The following is a 23,272-nucleotide window of genomic DNA, read 5'->3' on the forward strand; positions in this document are numbered from 1 at the left end:
CTGAGCCACAGCCACGTTTCTGATGCTCTTGCAGAAAAGCATCAATAGTGCTGATTTGTAATTGGAAAGGAAGATTATATTGCATGACTCAGAAATGATGCTGGGGAAGAGGCCTGATATTATGATATTTAAGCACAGGAAAACCAGGTTGTCAGTGGAAAAGTTTGAAAAACAGACATGACTCCTTTATCTATGCTCATGATAAACTGATTTGCACAGTGCCCATATGAAGGGTCAGCAGTGAACGTGGCCAAGCCCAGCCATACCATACATGACCAGCCCCAGCATCTGTTGGAGGGACCAAGCAGTAAAAATGCAGTTTCAAATATTGCTCCAAAAATCATATCACTTTATCCTGAAATAAAATATCTCATATAGAAGTCAATTTTGAATTTCTCCCCTAAATCTACAGTATTAGTATTTTAGTATTGTTTTATTTAGTATTAAGTATTTATTACTTAATTTATTTAGTATTAATTATTTAGTATTAAGCATTAGTATCTTAGCATTAAGGCCTTAAAAACAGTTGGAACTTGTCCATCTGCAGTGTCAGGGTTTGGTGTTTTGCTGTGTGGAGTGGCTGGGGGCATGTGCAGCCTGTGCAGCTGCTTCAAACACACGTCAGCCACGCCTGCTCATTAGCTGTTTTCTGATACAGCCCTTGGCAGAGCTGCAGAGCAGGCCCAGGTAATGAGAGATGGCCTCTGTGCAGCCACTAAAAGGGCTTGAGTTATGTTTTATTGTCAGTCTCAATGCTGGCATTTCTGTGCATTTCATTTTACCTCTCTATTACTGCTCTTGTAATTGGGTTGTGGTAATTAAACATTGAATGCAGCTCCCCGCAGCTGCAGCACGCCCTGCTACTTGCAGCCACTCCAGAAAGAATTTTCCATGTAAGATCTTAATTTTTTGGAAATACCTGCTCTTCAAATAGCTACAATAGCTCTGCAGGAGCCTGTCAGTCAAGCAAGATTACAGACTCCCTAAATTCAGGCTGACATGACAGACTGTAATGACTTTGAAGGGGCTTTTATGGTCTATTGTGCCAGTGGTCCTTGCTTAACAGAAGCATCTCCTACACTTCTCATGAAAACTGTAATGGCTCCAGAGACTTCTAAACTATCAGTTACTTCAAATGTGAGTTATTTCACAAAGAAAAAGCACATTAATGTGATACTAAAGGTGTAAGATAAATAAGAAAAATATAATTTAGATGTAAATTCTAGAATTAAAGCAATTTTGATGCTGAGAAATTGCAGCATTGGCAAGGATTTGAGCAATTTTAAGTAAAATTTTGGATGGCACTCTCTGTGCAGTGAGACTTTAATGCGATGCCATAGGGACCAATGTGGTGCCATAAATAAAAGTGGGGATGATTTGGGGATGCCATAGCCCCAAGGTAAATTACAATGCTCATCTTCTGGATGGATGAAGATCTTTGGCTTCCACCATGCTGGAAGTCAGGGCAGACCACCACACTTGCCCTTCCTGGCCTCACACTCTCTCAATCTTCTGAAGGCAGGAGCAATGGCATTTCTAATACCACATGTGAAAGAGAGAGAAAATGTCACAGTGGTGCTGTTTGAAGGGCAGCTTGGACTTGGTAGTCAGCTGCATGTTTTTAGGTCAGTCACATCTCTCATTTCCCAGGTGTGCAGTGGGGACTCCTGGTGACACTCCCATGGAGCAACTGCAAACATCCTGAGGGCAGTGAGAACATGGAAGTAAGTCAGGAGCAGAAGGAAACCCGTTCCAAAGTTCATGCTGTGGCAGCACACAAACATCCATCGCGGGAAATCCCAAGATGTCTGGGCTGTCCATGCGGCTGGACAGCCACCAAAGCATCAGAGGGCTGCAGTAATAAACCTCGGGAGCTGGCACACGCAAAGCCACACAGGAGTGGCTCTGCCCAGCAGAGGGTAGCATTGCCCAAACACCCCGACCTGCACTACAGGTTTTCACTTTCACCCACCTAGGAATGCCCAGCTGTGCCACAGCCCCTTTGAGATGAGAGGCATAGCTTGGCCCACACCCAGGGAAAGCCTCATAGGCTGACACTGTGCAAATTCTGCTCATAAATTGCAAGAAATCTGGAAAATCAGCTTCCAGAATAAAATTCTAAGGAAACTGTTAAAAGACGCAAACAATACATGTTAAACAGTGCATACAGTCACGTTTGTTTTAAAGTAAATGTTATTTAGCTCCTTTTATTTGGCTTTATTTTCAGGTCCTGATTTGATGATCAGGTTTGGAGTGGTCAGGTTTGGAGCTGCCCCTGAGGCACCAGAGTGCCTGTATTGCCAACAGCAAAGCCTCTGATTTGGTCACCTAACTTGAGCGTCCCAAAAGAATGACACTTTTTTAGTGCCTCACATATTCTAAAACTGAAGTCCAAAGACCTTACCTATAAGCATCTCTCAGTTAGTGTAGCCTATCCTTTTCTCTGATGTCTGACGACTCCTGCCTGTCACCCCGCATCAGAGCTCAGCCCATGCCCGATGTGACGACGCTAGAGGTCTCAGTGTCGCTGAGAAAAAGCTGCTTTTAGCAACAATCCCAGCCACGCGTGTGTGTGACAGTGCGAGACGCCGCTGCCGTGCCGGGCTCGGCGGGGTGGGAGCGGTGCCAGGGCTGGACCCCCGGGCTGAGCGGTGCCCATCCCCGGCCCCGGGCTGCCTGACCCCTCTTAGGGTGCTCCTTGCTTCCAGGGCTGGGCTGGCTGAGGGTGGTCCTTGCTGGGGGACGAGATTTGCCATCCCAGGACTGTGCGTGCGTGTGCGAGGCAGGTGGGCACGGCCGCCCCCGCGCATCCCGGCGCATCCCAGCGCAGAGCCCGTCCGGGCAGCACGGCCGCTTGTGGTGTGCCTTTTTAATTTTCCTTTTTTTTTTTTTTTCCTTCCTGGCTTTCCTTTTTTATTTTTTCCCCCCCTCTCGCTGCTTTCCCTCCCCTCCCGTTTGACGTGCGTGGTTTTGGTGCAATGCGAATTATCTTCATTCAGTCAGGAGGGGCAGCGCCAGGCAGCAGAGCAGCGGCGGGGCTGCCTCCTCCTTCTTCCTCCTCCTCCTCCGCTTTCTCCTCTTCCTCCTCCTCCTCCTCCTCCCATTGCCATAACAACCACGCACAGCCGCTGCGCCCGCGGGGCCGCTCCGCACCGCACCGCGCCCGGCAGGCTGAGCATCCCATGGGGCCCCGCACGGGGGTGGGGGAAGAGAAACAGTGACCTCCCTCCAAAAGAAAAAAAAAAAAAAAAAAAAAGAAAGAAAAAGAAAAACAAACAAACAACAAAAACCAGGGACTTTTCGGCGGGGCGGGCCAGTCAGGGAGCAAAGTGACCCCAGGACGCGGGTGCGCGCAGCTGCTGCGCGGGGCGCAGGAGGACGGACAGACGGGGCAGCCCCGGCAGCGGCTCCGCGGGGAGGGCACGGAGGAGGGGAGAGAAGGGGAGGGAAGGGGGGGGAAGAGAAAGTTGGGAGGAAATAGCCCAGGAAAAGTGACACTCGCGGAGCCCGCCGGAGCGCGGAGGAAATAAAAGCGGCGGCGGGCAGGAAGTGTGAGGAGGAGGAGGAGGAAGGGGAGAAGAAGGAGGCGGAGGAGGAGGAAAAAGAAGAAGAAGAAACAGCAGCAGCCGCTGCCGCCGCGGCAGAAAAGAAAGCAAAAGCCGCCCGAGGGCTCGGAGCCGGCGGCGCGGCATCCGCGGGGCTGCGCGGCGCGGCCATGGCCCGGGAGAACGGGGACGGCGGCGGCTCCTGGAAGAAGCAGGCGGAGGACATCAAGAAGATCTTCGAGTTCAAGGAGACGCTGGGGACGTAGGTGGCGGGATTGGGCTGTGGGCGCTGTCCCTTCCCCCGGTTCCCCCGGGATGCGCGGTGCCCCCGCGGGTGGGTGCGGGTCTCTGCGCGGGGATTTGCGCACCCGCGGCTGCTGCTCCGCGCCCCGCGCATCCATCCGAGCAAGAAGTCGGAGCGACCTGGGAACACGGAGGGAAATAGAATTGTGGGGCAGGAGCTGGGCTAGCATCACCCCTCGCCCTCCCCCCATGCCCCCCCAAAAAAGCGATAAAAAGGAAAAATCCCAAGTGCTTTAAAATATTCATAGAAAGAGGAGACGGGGGAAGGTTTTTTCTTGATAGTGCAACTGTAAATAAATGCGGTCTGACTTGCACGCTTCCCCTAAAGCCGATGGCTGCAGCTATTCGTGGACAGACGAGCAGAAATAATCGGAGTGGATTGGATGTGTTTTAGCTACGATGCTTAACTGTTGTTGGGCTTTATTTGTTTTATTTATAGTGGCGAGGCATAAAGATTAGTAAAACGTTAGAGTTGGTTTGGTGGCTTTTATGTTTGTTTTTTTTTTTTTTTTTTTTTTTTTTTTTTTTTGAAGGCTGAGAAAAAACACGCACAGATGGTGCAAGGAAGCGGGGTACAGGCTGGTGCCTTTTTGGCTGAGCAAAGAGTTTTATTTTTGTTTAAACTCATTTTCTCACTCAGGATATTATGAAGGTAGGGAGCCGGCAGTGCCGGAGGAGCCGGCACGGGCTGCTGTGTGTGTGTACATTGTAATTAGAGTTGGGTTGTGCTGAGTGCTCCTCGTAGCTGGGTCCCCACAGCTCCAATTGAAACTTCCAGCGTGTCTCAAACCAAGCGCTGTTATTCCCGAGTAGTGCTTTTCCTACGCTCCGTGCCGCTTCCAAAACACAGCTGAACAAGTTTTGACTGTAACATTTGAGTTGCTTTCTGCTTCCAAGGGAAGGCTCCCTATAACCAGGGTATTTCTGGTTCGTGGGCTCGCTGGTTTCCTATAAACAGGCTGAGAGTGGGAGCCGGGCTGCAGGTTTAACATGCACCTGGGTCAGCAGCTCCCTCGTGATGGGCTGGATAGGAAAACACCGACTTAGGAAATCAAATTAATGTCTGTCCAGGTCTCTGAAGAAGCAAAATGCAGTGTAAGAGCCAAGTGTCGTGATGTATCCTTGTCACCCTCGCTGAGTTTCTGCTGTGAGAATTTCATGCTGGGAGAGACGTGCCCCGCTTTGTCACCTTAGGTGTGCAGTGCCCTTCCTGAGCAAAGGGGTGCTGGGGAGGAAAGTTGGAATGCTCTGAGATTTGTTGGAGCAGCAGGACAATTCACTGGGGTTCCCATTGCACAGCTCTCTGAAATCTCTGTGGCTGTGGCGTCGAAGCCACCTGCGAGGGTTAATTTGTGCTGCAGGAAGAATTAATGCTGTGGCCTTGATCCAGATCCCTCTGTAGTTAAGGGCAGCTGGTGTAGGTCCCAAGGAAGGTAAAGCTGGTCAGAGTTAATAGTTATGCATATTAGCATGGCTGTTGCAAATTAAATTCATTAAAAATGGCCAATTAGTGTCTCAAACTATTAACTGAGCCTCACAGTTTGGTGAGTTCTTTCTGATGAGAGTGGAAGCTGTGAAGTTTTCAAACTTGACTTAACAGTCAATCTAGAAAGTTTTTGAAATTAAAATAATTGGATTATGAACCTGGGCCCATATAAAGAAAATAGAGCTGTTTTGTTTTCCAGCCATAGCTGAATTTAGTTATGAATATATGTGTGTTTAGCAGCCTACACGTGGGTTGCCTTCTGGTTGTGCATTGCTTGGCTTCCGAGGGCAGGCTGATAATTAGAAGATTTGAATCTGAGTTTTGGTTCTGTCCTTGGCCACCCACCAGTGCAGCACCTGCAGTTCCTACCAGGTCTGGTGTGACTTACCAGGATGTGAAGCTTCTAAAAAATTTAGGCCATTGCTGTGCAAATCATTAAAGTGCCTGTTCCATTTCCACTGAAGGCAGTGAAGGGAGGTTCACTGACTTGAGCAGCAGATATACAGGCTCCAGGAGCCTAAATGATGGGAAACATTTCAATTATTGATAAAAAAGTATTTAAATAGGAATTAAGCTATACAAGTATAAATAGCTTTAAAGCATTTGCACCAAAACGTTTTCCTCTGGCATTATTTAGGAGCAGGGTTAAAATCTGCTTTGATCCCTCCTGCCCTGTAAAGCTGAACTATGCTGGACAGCCAACACTTGATCTCACTGGCTAACAGATTTTTCTCTAGCATGGAGTGAAAAACTTGGCATGTCACATGAAATGTACTGGATTGTAGTAACTGTATTTTGCATTTCTCTGCCATTCCATTTCAGGATGCCAAAGTGCTAAAAGCACTTTTAACAGAAAAACAGCCCTTTTTCATGCAGCTGTCTTAACTGCCTGTGGTAAAATTGGCTAGAGAAAGAAAAGCACTAAAACCCATAATCAGAGAAAAAAGTGGAAAAGAAACTTTAAAAGCATATTTTATTTCAAGTGCATTGATTTGTGAATGTTAAATCTATGTGTACACCTTATTAATGATTCGTTCTCAGCAAAGAGCCTTTCATCTGATAAAAACTCTTCAGCAGATCTTTAACACAGGAGAGTTGAAATTTGCTGGAATTATTAAAAAGATCCTAAGTCAGTTAATCATTACATCATTAGGGCTTCAAGGAAACTCTAATGAGTAGCCAGCTTCCCCTTCCAGAACTGGAATAAATTATTTACACATCCCTGTAAATTATGTCCAGCCACATTGATGCTGAAATTGAACTGGATGTCATGTCCAGATGTAAGAAAATAGCCCTTTTCCACCCAAAGAATTGCTTCCCTTGCTGGCTGGGGTCTGTGTTTGCTCTGCTCTGTGCTGTTGGACAATAAAGTTTTTCTAAAGAAGTACCAGCAATGCAGTGGTTGGCTCAGATGTACCCAAACCTGTATTTACCCTGTTCTGTATTTATGCAGATATTAAAGCATGTGCAATCTTCTTTTGGGGCTGCAACCTCTCAGGTACAACAAAAGAAGAGTGTCAACAAAAGATTTTGGTAATATTAGTGAATATTAGTGTATTTTATAATACATGATTATTGGTACAGTTTATATGTTATTATATTACAATATCTATGATGGTCCCAATTCATTCTTGGGCTGTGCCACTCCATGTGGGACAGGGCACCACACTCCATATGCAGAGATTCATGGAGTGCCCCTTCTGGAACTGGACCTGTTTGCTGCAAAGCCATTGACAGTGAAATTACAAATCCTGAAAAAGTAGCTAGGAAAAAATAAGGAAAATAAGTCAAAATAAAATCATAGCAACAGGCCAGACCTTCAGCTAATGTTATTTAGAGTCCCTTCCAAGTCAATACAGGTGTGCTTGAGGAAAGAAGTGGATCTGACTCTTCTCTCTTTAGAGTTCCACAAATTCACCTATTGCAGCTCTACTCAGTTCCCTCTGGAACACAAATTGAGGGGGGAATTGAGGGCCTGCCTGGAGAGGGGGATTTCTGCCCCAGCCCTTGAGAGATGTGAAGTTTCACAGTAGCAGGAGTCTGATGAGTGATCACAGAAATATCACTTTTTTCCCTCCACATTTAAAATATGTTATGTCTAAGGCATTTTAAACCTTAGATTTTGACACCCAAGAAATAATAAGAAAGTAGTTAAAGAGGAAGGTTCCATCGCTTGATCTGCTTAATTAGATCAACCCCACATTTCTAAGATATCTGTAATTAGGCCTAATTGACATCAGAGTTCTAATATTTAGAAAGGCTCAAACTTAGTAACTGTGAAAATACCGGTGCTGTCCTTAAAACTGATGTGGTGGATTCCTTAAAGCTTGGTAAGGATAACAGAGGGAGTTGCATGGATATAGCCATAACATAGTAAGAGCTGGGTGGGAAGACAAATATGCTTCAAATAAGTTTCCAGCACTTTCCTAAAATACAGTATAGAGAAAAACATATGGGTGGTTCTGTTTTTCTCTCTTCTCTGGGGCTCTGTGGTAATTTTTGGTTTATCTTTGTCACTTCCATACTCTTACACCACTTGATGGGCTCCTGGCACTCTCCATGGCTCTGCCACATGCCAGTACGTGCTCGTTCATGCTGTGAGATGAAGTCACTCCTCATCCTCCTCTCACATCTCGTTCCTCTCTCACACACCCACGTGCTCACAGGCACACGCCTCGTCACGAACCCGTACGTGCTGGCTGCTGTGTCCCTGTCCTCTCCACGCTGCCTTTCCAGCCTCGCCCTGCCACTCCTGAGCTCATCCACCTCCTGCTCCTCTCTGGGTTTGGCTGCTCAGACCCTCCTGGGGCTGTGCCTCGGGCCAGCCTTGGCTCCCAGAGCTGAGGAGGTGCTGGTGGCAAGGACAGGTCCTGGCAGGAGGGGCTGGGAGGTACCAGAGGGCTCCAGATCTGGTTGCCTCTGGTCAAAGATCCTGCCTTTTCATCAACTGGGTGCCAAAAGCGCTCGTCTTGGACTCACACAACAGATCATCCCTGTTCGGCCATTTAACTTGAGGCACCATGCAAGTTACTCAGGTCTTCCCTTCTGATTTTGGACGTTCTCAAGATGTAAAGAAAGATGTTGATGTTTGTGTTTTCCTTGGCTCGATGCCCCCTGTGATGATTGAGGGGTTTGTCTGATTTTCGAGTTTCTGCTGACATTACCAGCAATTGCTGCCTCTCTTTTATGACACCTCAGTGAGGCAGCAGTGGCTCTGTCAGACTGTTTCATATTTTCCTCAGTTCAGTATATTCCCTTTTTATATATTTTTTTTAAATTAAAGAAACATTTCACCTAAAAAAAAAAAACCAAAACCTTCAGGGGAGAAAATGCAGTAGGCTGAAGTTGAGGTGCAGGTTCTCAGGAGCAAAGCTGATGAACCACTGGAGCAAACCATGAAGGCAAGTGGATCTCATCTGCTCTGGGATGATTTTCTGGGAGCTCTGAAAGCTCTCAGGCTACAAGCAGTAGGAAAGTGCCTCTTGTCCATGTTTACAGAGGAAGATGGTTCATGGTCATTTCTGACCTTACAATCCATAATTCTGGGAATCTCGCTGTCAAACCCATGTGGGGTCAGGGATAATTGGTTCTAAGAGGTGATTATGGCACCTCTCTCAAATCTGTGGGAGGAGTGAAAGCTGAGGTCCAAATATTAATGTTTAACTTAGTGGTGTGAAACAACTCAGATGTTTTAGTTTGTGTGTTCTGTTTAGCAAAAGCAGAAAAGTACTGTTAGGACTCCTTTAAGGGGATGCATTTTGTTTTAAACCAAGTAATCCTGTTTGCTATTGCCTGGCATAGGTTTCTATCCAGTTTGTTCTTGAAGGCTTAAAAATAATGAATTAGTATCTTTTGATGTAAATTGTGGGTCTTCCTTGAACAGTTACAGAAAATAACATGTTTGAGGGTTCAGCTGGAATTGAAATGGGAAAGAAAGAAAGAAAAGTAAGATGACCAATGGATTTAAAGGCTGATGGTGAAGACTGGGAAAAAAATTGGCAGCCATTGGTGGGAAGGGATTTTTGACAGCTCTCCAGCTCTGGTTCACAGGTGCATTTTGGAAAGTGCTTGTTTGGGGCAACAGTTTAGCCTAAAGGCCAATTTTCTTTCATCATGTGAAATTAAGGTTTCAAAATACTCAATAATCAAAAGCTTTCAGCTGAATACATAACTCTGGAGGCACACAGTTGCTGTATTATCAGCTCACATATGTGCTCATGCTTCCTTTGTCAGCCTGTTTGTCTGCTAGTTTTGATGTCTTGTCTCATTTTTTCCCCTGCCTTGTCTCTTTTTCTGTGGATATTCTCTTTCAAGTGTGCCTTGGTCGTGCCTGAGCTCCCTGCTGCCAGGGGATACCTGCTCACCTGCATGCCTGTGCAGCCAAGGAGGGGGCTTGACCAGGAAAGGGACAGTAAGATATTAGGCTTGGGTTGGAGCAGACAGTTTGGTTTTTCTCCTGCTATTTTTTGCTTAGGAAAATGTGAACCTTGCCTCGGCCAACACTTAATCTCAGTCCTCAGGACTTCAATATAACAAATATCTATTCCACGACTTCTCTTCATGTAGGGCGAAGCATGCACAAAAGCATTGCTGTTTTTTGGCAGCCACAGCGGTAGCTGACACCCCAAAAGCTCCCAGCAAGCAAAACCCAGAGGGTGCAGAGGTGGTGGACGAAGCTGAACCCAACTCTTTGGAGCCCTACAGCAATCCTTGAACCAAAAGTCTCTTGTTCCCATCACAGCCACAACACAGTGGGTGTGAGAGCCTTCTTCGCCGCCGCTCCCGCCATCTGGAGCAGCCTGTCTGCTTCCTTCACCCTCCATCTGCTTTCACACAGGAGCTGAAAGATCTCTCTGTGCGTGTCTTCCTTCCTTTTTGCCTCTTTTTCTCTCCACCTTGGTTACTGACCTCAATTATTTTTGTTGTCCCTCACACGCAGTTCTCCTGACTACGTGCAGAATATTAGTTGGGGTTGCTTAATCCTTTCAAGCATGCAAGGATACAATTAATATTGAATAAAGTAGTATTGTTTTGGTCTGCTTGACAATAACAGGCATTTATAATAGGATTCTGGATTTATTGCCAGTAATGGTATTCACTTAACTGGTGACTCACAGTTTATATTCATGATTACTTAATAGGACCTAATTTTCTAGTCATTTTAGATAGCAGGAAAACAAGTTGGAACTAAATGGGTGCTGTTAGTAAACAGGTAATGAGTGAAAGGAGGGATAAAAAATTCCTCGGGGCAGCGATCTGTCATTTTCATTGGAATTCAAACCACCTTGCATTTCAGTGCTTCTCTGTAAATAATAATTAACAACAATAACAATAATTTGCAAACATATGTGTGTGATTGGGCTGCTGTTGAATGACAAATAGCTGGCTTAGCAATCAGAATATGTCTCATTTCTAGCAATCATAGTGTTCCTTAAAACCTTTCCATCAAATCTTAACACCAATATGTTTTTTTATTATCTGACTTGGCGGTTCCTATAATTTTCCTACGAATGTTGTGCCAATCACTTTTGAAAAAGAAAGCTATAAATAACAGATTGTTAATAAACTTTTGAAGGCCCTTTCACTGATGTTTCCATGTTGAAAGCTGCACATTGAGTTTTATGCCAGGATTACTCACCAAACAGATTGTATAAGGTTAAATCAAAATAATACTCTTAAGCAGAATTTTTTGGCTGAGTTAAAAAGCCTTTTTTCTTCTTCTTTTTTATTTTTTAAATTTATTTATTTTTTTTGTAACACTGGATGTACTAAGGAAAAACTACTGGGAAGCTCTGTTTTGGATCTGATCTATGTGTAGAACAGCTGAGCACAGTGCTGGGGATCCTCTGTAACAATAGCTCCCTGATTTTGCTTGATCTTTTCCTGAGCAATATCATGGGTCACAGCTAAAATATCAACAGTTTAGGACAACTGGACTGCATAAGATCAGCTCTTAAAATAACTTTTCCAAGAGCGAAATGAGAATAAGCGCATGAGAGAAAACATGCTGGCTTAGTTGTATTGAGGATTTGTTTCTATTTTTATTTCTATTTTGGTTTTCTTATATCTCAAATGGGAGGGAAACCAAACAGCTTCAGTCTTAGAGTCTCCAGGAGGAACAAGAAGAAGGTACTTGATGCAAAGGACCAGGGGCAGCAACAGGGTGAAGAATTGTGGCATCTCCCAGCTAGATCCTTTCCTTTGGAGTTTTTTCTGCAGGATTCTTCTCATTTTCTTGCTCTTAGTGCTCCCACTAATTTAGGTTGAGGATTTGGAGATATGTTCTTTCAAGCCTGAACACCCAAAAGCTGGGAATTACATCTGAATCCAAACTCCAGCCTTACGCAGGGGACTGTCCTGCTCCTTTTAGTAGTGGGCACTGTGTCAGCACCAAGGTCCACAAAATATATTTATTTGTTTGTGATTCACTCAGGGTCATCACATACAAATCATTTTTACTAGCTAAGGTTTGGAGATGCAAAGCACTGTCTCTGGGCTGTTGGTAACAGCGTGGGTGCTTTATTGCTGTGTTGTTTCAGCTGCTCAGAGGAATCCAGAGCTGCCCAGAGCTATAAAGAGCTGGAACAGTTCTTGGGGTGATGTGGGATTGCTCGCAGCAGGATCCCAGCCTCCCAGCCCAGCTTAAATAATTCAAAGGACCAGGCTTCAAGCAGGCATGTTTTCCATACAAACTCACCAACTGTGACCCTACTGCCCCACTGTGATGGGCAAGGAATCTATTGGATGAAAAACTGTGAAAAAAACCCAAATTACATAGAAAATCCGAACAACACAAAAGAGAGCTGAAGAGAGAGGAGAGCATTTAGAGGCTTTGCAGCCAAGTGGAAAACTCCTCTGGGGAAGGCACAGGTTGCTAATCAAATTCAGCCATAGTAGAGAGAGATTGCTGGAGCATCCCTGGATAATCTTTCACTCTTATTTTGAGTTGGCTTGGAGATTTCCTCCCACTGCTCACTCTTGTCTTCTCCTGCCTCTCAGTGTAAGTAGCTCAGCACCACGTGCCCAGCCATGAAGCCTGTGGTGTTTTGGAAATTTTAGGCATAGCCAAGTGCTTGGTTTGTGCTGCCAGTGGCACAGGACACTGTGAGCTCATTAAACTTGATTTGTGCTCTCCACGCTGTTTTCTTGAATAACACCTGTACAAATTCAAAAGCTTTGTCTTTCACTTTGGGACATTTTGTAGCTGCAGCCTGAGCTATCTTAAGGACTATCTAAAGTTCTGGGATCAGCATCAGCCTTACACCTCTGCTTTAATGGGATTTCTTGCCTCAGGGGTGTAATTAATTTGTTCAACTTTTTTTGAGGGGAAAATCTGACACTGTTAAGCTTTTCCATGGGCTGATGATGAGCATCACAAAAACACCACCTCCTTCTCTGGGTGTAAGCCATAGTGTTTTGAGACACCTTCTCTAGCATAATTACATAGCAACCTGAATATTGCAAAGCAAACAAGCTCTCCCTCCCAAAATAAAATGCTCTCAAATGTAAAAAAAGCACCATGAAGCAGCACAAACCCCTCTCATCTCTTCTAGGGAGGGAAGAGGGGGGCAAACAACACACAGCTTGTTAGCCAAGTTGCTTGAAGCACTATGAGAAGATGCTTAGATAAAAACATTAGTGGAGCAGAAAAACAGCGTGGCTCCTTTTGGCCTAATGACCCAGGCACTGGAGCATAAGAGGAATAATTTAGAAGGAAGGGAAATGTCCCCTGTTACAGGTTTGATTTATGCCTTTTAGGAAGGAGGAGGCTATATATTTAGGTGTCAGGGGAGAATGTACCAAGAAATGAGCTGAAAAAATGGTTTTCAAAGGCACATAGACACAGGGTATAGAGGTCCTGCAGGCTGCAGGGGGACTTCTGCTCTTGGACATGTTAAGGTGCATCTGGAGTAATTTTACTGGCTAATTTTCCTGTCCATAGCCATGTAATTTATGACATAGACATAAATTTTATGTTCTTAAGAGGGAGACCCTGAAAGAAAAAAATCTTGGAGAGCTTTGTAGGCAAGTCCATTGAGTGAGTGTTTCTGATGAATCTTGTATTTTTAATGGAAAGCAATGAAAGTTATTAAAGGATTCCTGACTAAGAGCTGAGATGATTTGTGCCCAGAAAGCAAATGGGTTCCCTGTTGCTACTGCTGGAAGGGAACGTAACAGGCACTAAAGCTGAGAACAGGCTGGTCCTGCAGGTGAGGGGAAAGATGAAAGGAGAGCAAAGGGGCAAAGCAGAGCAATGGGATTCAGCTGCAGCTTAACTGGCTCTAGAGACTTTTAAATCCCCCTCCTTGTTCATGAGCTGGAAAAATTCATAGACATGGGTTTTTTTGGACAGGACAGCTTGAACTGCACCAGTACCCTTCCATCATTTTCAATGACCACTAAAATGACTGGCAGCTTCAGTGCCAGTGTTTGCCCAGGAGATTGTGTGGTGTTGTGACATCTTTGTCTTGCACTGCCACGTGCTTGTGAGGAAGGTGGAGGAGCCCTCTGTATACATATAAGAAGATACAGTGTCTATGTACACACACACAGACACTGTATTATATATATATTTATATTATATATATTGTATAATATATTATATATATTGTATATTATGTATATTGTATTATATGTCTAGTGTATATATTTATATTATATATAATATGTAAATATATATTTTTATATATTATATATATAAAATGTGTATAAATGTATGTATACCCACATATTAAAATGCTATTTATATAGTGATGTATAGAGATTTTTGGACAGGACAGCTTGAACTGCACCAGTACCCTTCCATCATTTTCAATGACCACTAAAATGACTGGCAGCTTCAGTGCCAGTGTTTGCCCAGGAGATTGTGTGGTGTTGTGACATCTTTGTCTTGCACTGCCACGTGCTTGTGAGGAAGGTGGAGGAGCCCTCTGTATACATATAAGTAGATACAGTGTCTATGTATACACACACAGACACTGTATTATATATATATTTATATTATATATATTGTATAATATATTATATATTATGTATATTGTATTATATATCTAGTGTATATATTTATATTATATATAATATGTAAATATATATTTTTATATATTATATATATAAAATGTGTATAAATGTATGTATACCCACATATTAAAATGCTATTTATATAGTGATGTATAGAGATATACAGCCATAAATAGCATTTTTTTTTTTGCCAAGCAGCATGTTGTTTGGCTTCATTAATGAATACATAGACAATGGCTCATGCAATTTGGCAAAAGCTGTTTAAGGCCATCATGAATTTTGTTAATTTATTCTGTAGTTTGAATTTTTCTTCATATTTGGGTTCCGTTTAGGGGAAGGCAGAAACTGTGTATTGCCCCTGTGCTCCATTATCTAACAGGGATGAACCCAGACAAACGAGAAGTTAAAAGCACAATGGTCCTTCCCTCTCCTCCTGTCCTCCACCTCCATGTTACCTCTGCTACAGCAAACCCCTGTTTTCCATCTCTTGTCTAAAACCTGCAGTTTTGGCTCTGGAGGGTGCCTGTAAAATGTCTACTTAGATGTCTCCTTGTGTGTTGGCTTTGTGGTCGCAGTAGATCTTCCTGAAGTCAGAGGGTGGCACAAAAAAGCACAACTGGTTCTCTCTTATTTTCTCTTAAATAATTTGTAGCATCTCAACGTTGCTGTAAAATTCTGCCTTTGATTTCCTCAGCTTGGAGGTTTTCCTGTGTGAGTCAAGAGAAGCCCCTGCTACTCAGCAGCAGGCTGGACTAGCAGCATTGTACACTCCTTACTCTCAGCTTTCAAACATCATTTTAAAGTTACAAGGCTGTGAAAGAGCACCTTGCAACTCCACAACAGAAGGGGAAGGGGCTGAACACATCCCACAGGACAGTTCCCATCTTCTGCCAGCTGAGCTGTTTGCAGGGGTGTGCTGAGAATTTATTTAATGAAATAATACAGGATAAAAATAGCTCTCTAAAAAAGAGGTGGGGGAAGGGGAGAAGTACAGAATACAAGAAGTTTTATTTCTTTTCATTCCATGGATGCTATAAATCAGTGGAGAAGTCAGCTGGAGTTTTTTTTTCCGTTCTGTGTTGCATCGTTAAAAAATCATCAGCCACTACACTGAAATGGTTTGCAAGAGCGACTTTGGCAGGAGCAATTTCTGCTTGAGAACAATAAAAAATTAGTAGATGCCAGGTTGAGTTCGTGTGTCAGTGGTTACTGAATTCAACTTAAGAGCTGTAAATGGAACCAATCATCATTTCTTAATGAGATATATGAGAACAAAGAATCACAATGCTTGAATAATCTGTCACATCTCTATCAGTGCTGCTTAAGCAATTATTCAGTTTGTTCAGTGGTTTGGCAGGTAACATGACAAAAATCAATTTATGAAGCAGATTAAATGTAAATATGCAGCACTTTTTTTTTTGTCCCCCCCCAAGAATGCCATTCTAAAGTTTTTTATCCTTACAATCCCTTCCCAGTCACCTGTTCTCAGTGGTAGTGCTTGGATGAAGTGCTGCATGGCCCATAGTGGCATTATTCACCAGATCATTTGTCTTTAATCCATCTCTGGTCTAATGAGACTGTCATCTGGGCCTCAGTAAAAATGAATGATGCATTTCTCTGATGTACAGTGTAAGTATGTTTTTCACTGCTGAGGCTGTATTTTCCCAGGAACCTTAAAGAAACGCATTCCTCAGTCCGAACCTTAAAGAAACCCATTCCTCAGCCCTTATTAACTCTTAATGTAAATATTTCTGAATATTTTATTCATTTGGCAGCTAACGTGGGAGAAACTTGGTATGAGTTCCCTAGGAGCTAAATAGCAACCATTGTACCTGGGGTTGATACCATCACCTCTTTTAATAGCAGAGCTCTCATGGTGCTGCAGCAGACTGTGACTGGGACAGTCCCATCCCTGTTTGTAGCGGTGGAATCTGCAGCAAACACTGGTAACAGCTGTCACAGGGGTCACAGTGCCGTGTTCAGCAGCTGGTGTTCACTGGTTTTACCCTTTTCTTCCCTAAATGAGTCCTCAATACTTTGAATGAAGCTGTGGCACAGAAGAGATAATTTTTTCCCCTCTATGAAATATTTTCACCTCTTGTCTTCTTCATTGGGAACTCATAGATTTTTGTTCCCCTGCACAAATAACTCCTGAATTCCCTCAGTCCAGCTGTATTTTGTATAATCTACAAGATGCCATTGACATACCTGGCTGTGTATCTCATCATGCCTCTTGTACTGTCACCACGTTCTCAACAGAGATGTCACAACAACTTTTAGGGAATTGTGAGTGCTTTTCTTTTTATTTCAGCCAAGGTGACAGGGTTCCAAGAAGCCTTTTAAATACACCAGAGGCCTGTGTTATGGAAGAGAATAGTATTTAACTTATTGTTACCATGTGACTCCTGTTTCTATAAATGTTGGGCAAATCACATCCTTACAGAATCTGTGATACTGAAAACTCTTATGCTTATATTTTAGCTACATTAATGCATGACATATGGACTTCCAGTAGTATCTGGTTATTCAGTTTCTGCTCAACATCTCGCATTTTGTGGTGACTGTTGAAGAATCTGAGTATGTCTGGTATTTCCTTATCTATTATTGGTGTTGCTGTAGTGTTTAGATTGTGGTTTGTTGGCTAATTGTCAAATACTTATGGCTTCATTAAGAAACAGATGTACAGGTCTACACTTTGTTTTTGTAGCTGCACTTTTGACATATTGTAAATGTCCTTAATTGATTTTGTTCAGGATAATACCATCTGCTGGCATCTGTTTCTGCTGTGGCTCTTGTTGGATACTTGTGTGCATCATGGTCTACAGGGACAAATTAGAATGTCAGCAAGGTACTATGTCCACTTTTTTTTTTTTTTTTCCTGAAATAAATGAAAGCAGAGTTTGAACACTGGACAACCTATTACCTACATAATTTCATATCTAGATTAATACAGTTTATTACAGAAATCATATTTCCGGCAAAAATTGGGCCCTCTGTGCATTTTGAGATCTCTTAATGTATTGTTGGTGTTCTGCAAATATATAAACAGTTGCAGATTGGGAGAAAAAGCATCTTTGGCTTTATATTTGTCTCCACATTGATTATGGAGAGATGTGAAATACACTTCTAGATCTTCCTGAAGCCTTTAGACAAAACTAACAAATAGTCAAAAGAAGTGATGTTAACACGTCACTTACTGTGTCTGTAAAGCTGATGGTCTTGTAAGCCTTTAATATAGCTAGATATGTTCTGATGTGAAGATTTTGGTGGCAGAAGCAATACTGGATATGCACTAGATGAGAATTCTGCTGAGGGTGAAACTAGAAAAATATGTGCTGTCTCCTGGAAGTCCAGAACAAAATTCTTATTCTTGAGTAGCCTGCTGCCCTGTTGGATTTAGCTCTCCATATTTCACTCTGTCCTTCCTAGTAGGTAGAATCAGCATTTATGGTGGATTTTATTGCAGTTGCCGTGTCTGTGTCTGAACTGTGAAATGCAACAGAAATTCCATTTCCTGGCATTCCCTGTCTCTGCTCACGACAAGTGCAGGCAAGCATCAAAAATTATATAGGTCAGGATTTATCTGTAGTGCCCTAACTCTGTTACCAATAAAAGTAGTGAGAGTTAGCCTTTGATGTCAATGAGACAGCATTCATCCAGTTTTGAGATGCTTTTGACCCCTTTACCTCTCCAGACCTCACACATGCAGTGGTGACAGGGAGAAGCAGGGTCATGCAGAGAAATGAGAGTTCTCCAAATACTACTGCAGACAGGGAGAGGGGTGTGCTCAGTGTTTCAGTAGAAGTGGGTCACCAGCCTGAAATACTTGTGTCCCAGCAGGGCTGGATTGTCTTTGAGCTGGAGTAGCCTTTGCTTCACCTGGGCAGGATTTGGGTGAAAACTTAATTTCAGAGAGCCTTCATGGCTGTGTGTGTGTGTGTTGGAGCTCACATGAAAGTAATGGCAAAAGTACAGGTTCTCCTTTGACTTGGACAGTCACTTTCTTTGACCCTGCTGTTGCTGTCTTCCACTGCTGATATCAGCAGGACTGGTGCTCCCATGCTGGTATCCACTCAGGAGTCAGACCTCGTAAAGTCATGAGCTTTAGGGATGATGTGGACTAATGGTGGAGTGATGTGTTGGGTTGAAGAGCACTAGATAACAGTTTGGGAGACCTGGGTTTTGTTTCTGACTGTGGCACTGGCATTTTTTTGTGACCTTGGAGAAGTTGCAGCACCTCACTGTCCTGGTTTCCCCATCTGTCCAACAGTTCCTGACCTACTTTGTAAGTCACTTTGAGATCTAACTCATTAGAGCTTGCTATGTGAGATGTTCAGAATGTACTGTGCAAGGCGTTGTTTTGTCATGGTCATGTGGTGAGAATCTCCCCTCTTGTTTCCAAGTATGTTGGGAACTCAGCTGCAATGCTCGTGATTGGCAGATGATGCTTTGTGGGGAGCACAAAGCCAGAATCTGATCCCTTTCCTAAAAATACCACTTCAAAAAGAGGTGGACAGCTCCACCTCAAAAACACTAGAAATGGGACAGGAGAGTAAACCCAACTGAAGTGCATTTTGTTTTCTGAAACTGTTCCTGCCTTTCAGTGTGCAGGGAACCCCAGCAAGGCAGAAAAAACTTCCAGAAATGTCTCTGAGCACTCAGCACCAGCCAGTGATGGGTTTTGTAGTACAGGTTCATTGGTGGATGGACATTAGGGAGACACCTGTAGGAAGCTGTAAAGCTGGGAGGCAGTTTCCCCCTCCTGTGCAGTCTGTGTTATAAGTGGGAGTCGGAAAATAGCAGCCCTTTAGCACCATGCTGCTAACAGAGTGGGATTTGCAGAGAAGGATAAGGATTTGTGCTGCCCTGAAGAGCCCTCCAATGATAAGACATTTTGGTTTTGCCTTGAAGACACATCTGTAGCATTAGCCATGTGTTATCTGCTAATTACATTTTTTAATGTCTCACAATGTTTGTGCTGCTTGAAAATCAGTTCAGTAACTAAAGGCAGCACAGTGAGTGGCTACTGAAGTGATAAAGCTTTTGAAACACCTTCAAAAAACAATGAAAGCAATTGTAGGAATGTCTTCATTTCCATGTCTTGGGGGAAAAAAATTGTACCTGTGAGGTGCAAGAGGATTAGAGTAGTGTTTCCAGTCACTGCAGCAGTACTGTTTTAAAAAGCCTTTTTGTAGGCACAGTGCATTCAGGTTTTTTCTCTGATTCTGGAAAAAAGTAAAGTTCATGCATAAATTGGCAAGCAGACTTTCATTTAAGCTGTGTGATTTAGATCTGCTGGTGAAGGCTGCTGCTGTAGAGCATTTGGCATTCATCAGAAAAATCTCCAAGTCTAAACAGTTTTATTATGCAAAGTTACATAGTTGGAAGGTAAAACACTCTGTCTTTTTCCACTTTGATGAACCAGGCTAGATGATGGATGTCCCATCAAATGTCTCATAAATTTGCAGGGAAGGTGAGTAGCTGCAGGTCTCACTGTTCACCCTGTGGCTGCTCTAAGCCCTAAGAGAAAAGGATGCTTAGCTGGGCTGTGGGTAAGAGAGCAGCTGTACTCAAGAAACCATGTGGCTTCTCAAAAAATGTGCTAGAAAGCCATTGGCATCTTCATGAATTAGGATCCCAATATTTGGATATTTCCATTTAGATTTTATTAGTGCAGCTTTATACTTCTTGCAAGACACTTCTACTAACAAAGATTACTTCACATGCATAGAGATTTTCCTGAAGTGAATTTTCCTTAGTGACTTAGGGAAATTCATAATTCACTATAACATTTATTAAAGCTTCACCCTGTTTAGTATGTGATTACTTTGCTCATTCATAGTGCCATGTGTTCACTCTGAAGTCTTCTTAGAGGTGTGAAGTCAAAGAGATTTCAGAAGGAGCAAATATATTAAGCCTATAATGCTTTTTTTTTTAACTAGGTGTGGACTGCTGAAAGGTGACCAAGAGGGGTTCTCCTGAGTGACTGTCCTCTGTATTTCTGTACATTCCTACATAAGGCAAAGGATTTGCTAATCCCACCCAGAGCTCATCACAGCAGCCAAAACAAGCCCTTGGTTTTGGGAGGGAGCCCTCTCTATGCACTGCAGCTGAGTGGGGTGGGAGCTGTGGGTCAGCCCTGCTGGGACACCGATGTCACTGGGAGTCACCACCTGGATGGGACAGCCCAAGCTGGGCAGAAGCAGCTGGGGAGGTCCTGGCCTTGGTGTCCTGCACCCACCCAGCACCACCACAACCAGCAGCAGCTAGAGCCCTGCTAAGCCACTTTGTACAACATCCTTGCAGGAGAGTCTTGGCAAGGTGAGAGGGAAAAAGCTATTTAGCTCAGCACACTGTTGGTGCACCATAAATATTTTTCTCCATTCCATGAAAACTGCAATAAGGGAACACCAGCCTTCATGAAATGCCCTTTAAAATGCAGTAAGAAAACTCTATATTAATAGGTTCCTATTTATTCAAGCAAACCTTTAAAATAAGCTCTGTGTGCTCAGAAAAGTAACTTTCTCCATCACAGGCAAAGGAATTGCGTTGTTTTTTATTTTGGATAGCTTTATTTTTTTCTAGGAAGAGGACTGTAGCAGAAGGAATAACCCAAGACAATAATTTGGGCCTTGAACAAAACCAATTTCTTGCATGTAATTGGGGTTCTCCTCAGAGGCTGTACTTTATGTGGACAATATAAAACTTGGCGGTCTTTCAAAGTCTTGAGGGAACAAAAGAAAGGACTCATTATCCCTTCACCTTGTGCACTGCAGGATCTGCAGAGATTGCAAGAACTGCTGTTTCCCAGGAGTTACTGGTTCCTTTTGAGGCAATGAAGAGGCTGGGTGGGATTCACTGCCCTTACAGGGGTTGGGTGCATTTGCCTAAATTTAGGAATTCACAGTCATTTGTTGTGGCAGTCTAGCTTATGCAGAATGGGGTCCCAGGGATGGGTTGGGTAGAGCAGCTTCTTTCTTGGTTGGGTCCAGTCCCTTTACTGCATGTAAGAGCTTCTGTTAAATAATATGGTCAAAAGTCAAAATTATTTTGCTTGGGTTTAATTTTATTCTCTCCACTTGTGGCTTCATTTGTCAGATTTTAAATTATTTTGGGAAACTTAAGACAACCTTTGTCAGCCTTCTGAGGTGGCAGTGGCACCTTTTCTTTCCCTGGTTTTGGTACAAATAAGGCATTCTTTTAATATTGATAGTTTAAAAAGGAGCTTTTGCAAAAAGGTAGTAAAACATCCCCACTTGTACCATGGGTTCTGTTGTGAGAATTTCATATTTGGTTTGTAACCAGGAACACGTGTGATCCACTGGTTCTGCAAAAGCAGCATCTAAAGTAATTAAACATTGACTACCTTTGCTTGAAAAGAGCTGTCATGACTCTTTGCACTTGTGAGATTTTTCCTTTTTTTGTATGGATACTAAGCTTTTAAAGCACTTGCCCACTCTTTATCTCAGCTGGCATTTACACTGAAAGGTGGTTTGAATCCTGCAGTTCCATGTCAGTGTGGCCACACTGCTTGGAATTACTTCTGGGTCATTACAAAAAAAACAGGAATTTTTAATGCTTCTGTGTAAGTGGGTGATGGAACAGCCTGTTTTCTGCCTTCAGATGGTAAAATCAGCAAGATCAGAGACTCAGCTGGCCCTGCACCACTTTGGATGGGTGGTTCTTTAGAGAAATGTGGGTTGCTGGTGGCAGTGTAGGTGGGTGGGAAATGGAAACTCCAGCTCCATAGCTGGGCATGCCTCAGCCCTGTTTTTTCTGAACCCTCCTCCAGCTGGCAAAATCTTCCTGCCTGTGCAGTGAGAGAAGCAATGGTCAGGCACAGGAGCAAAGGCTGGTTTTGGTCACCTGGTGTGCCCTGTTGGCTTTGAAGTTGTGTGACTGTTGTCCTTTTCTGCCTAAAGCCTTGCTGCACCAGTGTTACGCTGCGTGGGGTGGGGGCCAGAGGGTGAGAACACACAAGAATTGGAAAAGCAAACCTCAAATCCCCCAGCCCTAGCCAAATAAAATTGGAGTGGGGTAGGAGAGCAGGGCAAGTTTGAGTCATAGCTGGATGGGCTGAGTTTTAAACGCTTTGTAGGTGGTTTTAAAGGAAAATCAATGCATAAGATGGTTTTGTGACCTGAAAGAAAGGTGATGACAAAATAATTTAAAAACAAACAAACAAACAAAAAAAAAAAACTTAAAAGGGGGGCAGAAAGAGGGAAAAGGGAAAAGAGGAAGAAGAAAAAAAATACTTAAAAATGAATAGAAAGAAGCTTGACCATTCTTGGATTACAGAGAAGTGGGAAGCACTGATCAGCATCCTCATTTCCAGGGCTGTGCAAGGTCTGATGTGTCAGTATATGGTTTCCAGCTCAGGGCTGGCAGATCTCCAGCTGGCGTGGGGCACAGGCGGGAGATCTCCTGTCTGTCTGCGAAACGCTGCGAAGATGCGCTGTGCCCCAGCCCAGTGAAAACTCATCACTTTACTGCTCAGCCTGCTCTTTGAACAAGAAAAAGTTATAATTCTGAAAGAGTAGAGGAGAAGTTTTGCCATTACACTGCTTTTAAGCCCTGTAGCAGAGGTTGTGGTGGTGGATTCAAGGCTCCTTCTCTCCATAGCCCAAAGTTGGCACACCCAGGGTGGAGGTTTAATTCCTGCAAAGTGGGGCTGGGGAGCAGGGACAGCTCAGATGTGTCTGTCTTTAAGCAGTAGCAGCTCAAACAAAGAAATGTAGTTGTTTTCTAGATTCAGCAGTAACTGGTGAGCACTTTCCATACCTTCTGCTCCCCCATCTGAGCAGGAGAATTTGTTTTGACTCTGGGGAGCTTGCACCACGCAAGTGTCAGAGTGGGTATCCTGGGGAATTTGCAATGGCAAATTTCAAAGAAGACACAGTTGGTGGAGTGAATCTGCTGA

At 43.5% G+C, this 23,272-nt stretch overlaps 1 protein-coding gene across 1 annotated transcript in view; it reads left to right on the forward strand.

Moving 5' to 3' along the window:
- The first annotated feature begins 3,478 nt into the window (after positions 1-3,478).
- The window catches only part of CAMK1D (calcium/calmodulin dependent protein kinase ID), a 210,363-nt gene continuing 190,569 nt past the window's right edge, over positions 3,479-23,272 (forward strand). Inside the window, exon 1 of the mRNA XM_041483769.1 lies at positions 3,479-3,807. Within this exon, the coding sequence (XP_041339703.1) occupies positions 3,716-3,807 (92 nt within the window). The 5' untranslated portion in view covers positions 3,479-3,715. The remainder of the gene's footprint in view (positions 3,808-23,272) is intronic.

The sequence above is a fragment of the Pyrgilauda ruficollis genome, unplaced genomic scaffold, assembly GCF_017590135.1.
Source record: "Pyrgilauda ruficollis isolate IOZ18807 unplaced genomic scaffold, ASM1759013v1 scaffold61, whole genome shotgun sequence".
Lineage (NCBI taxonomy): Eukaryota > Metazoa > Chordata > Aves > Passeriformes > Passeridae > Pyrgilauda > Pyrgilauda ruficollis.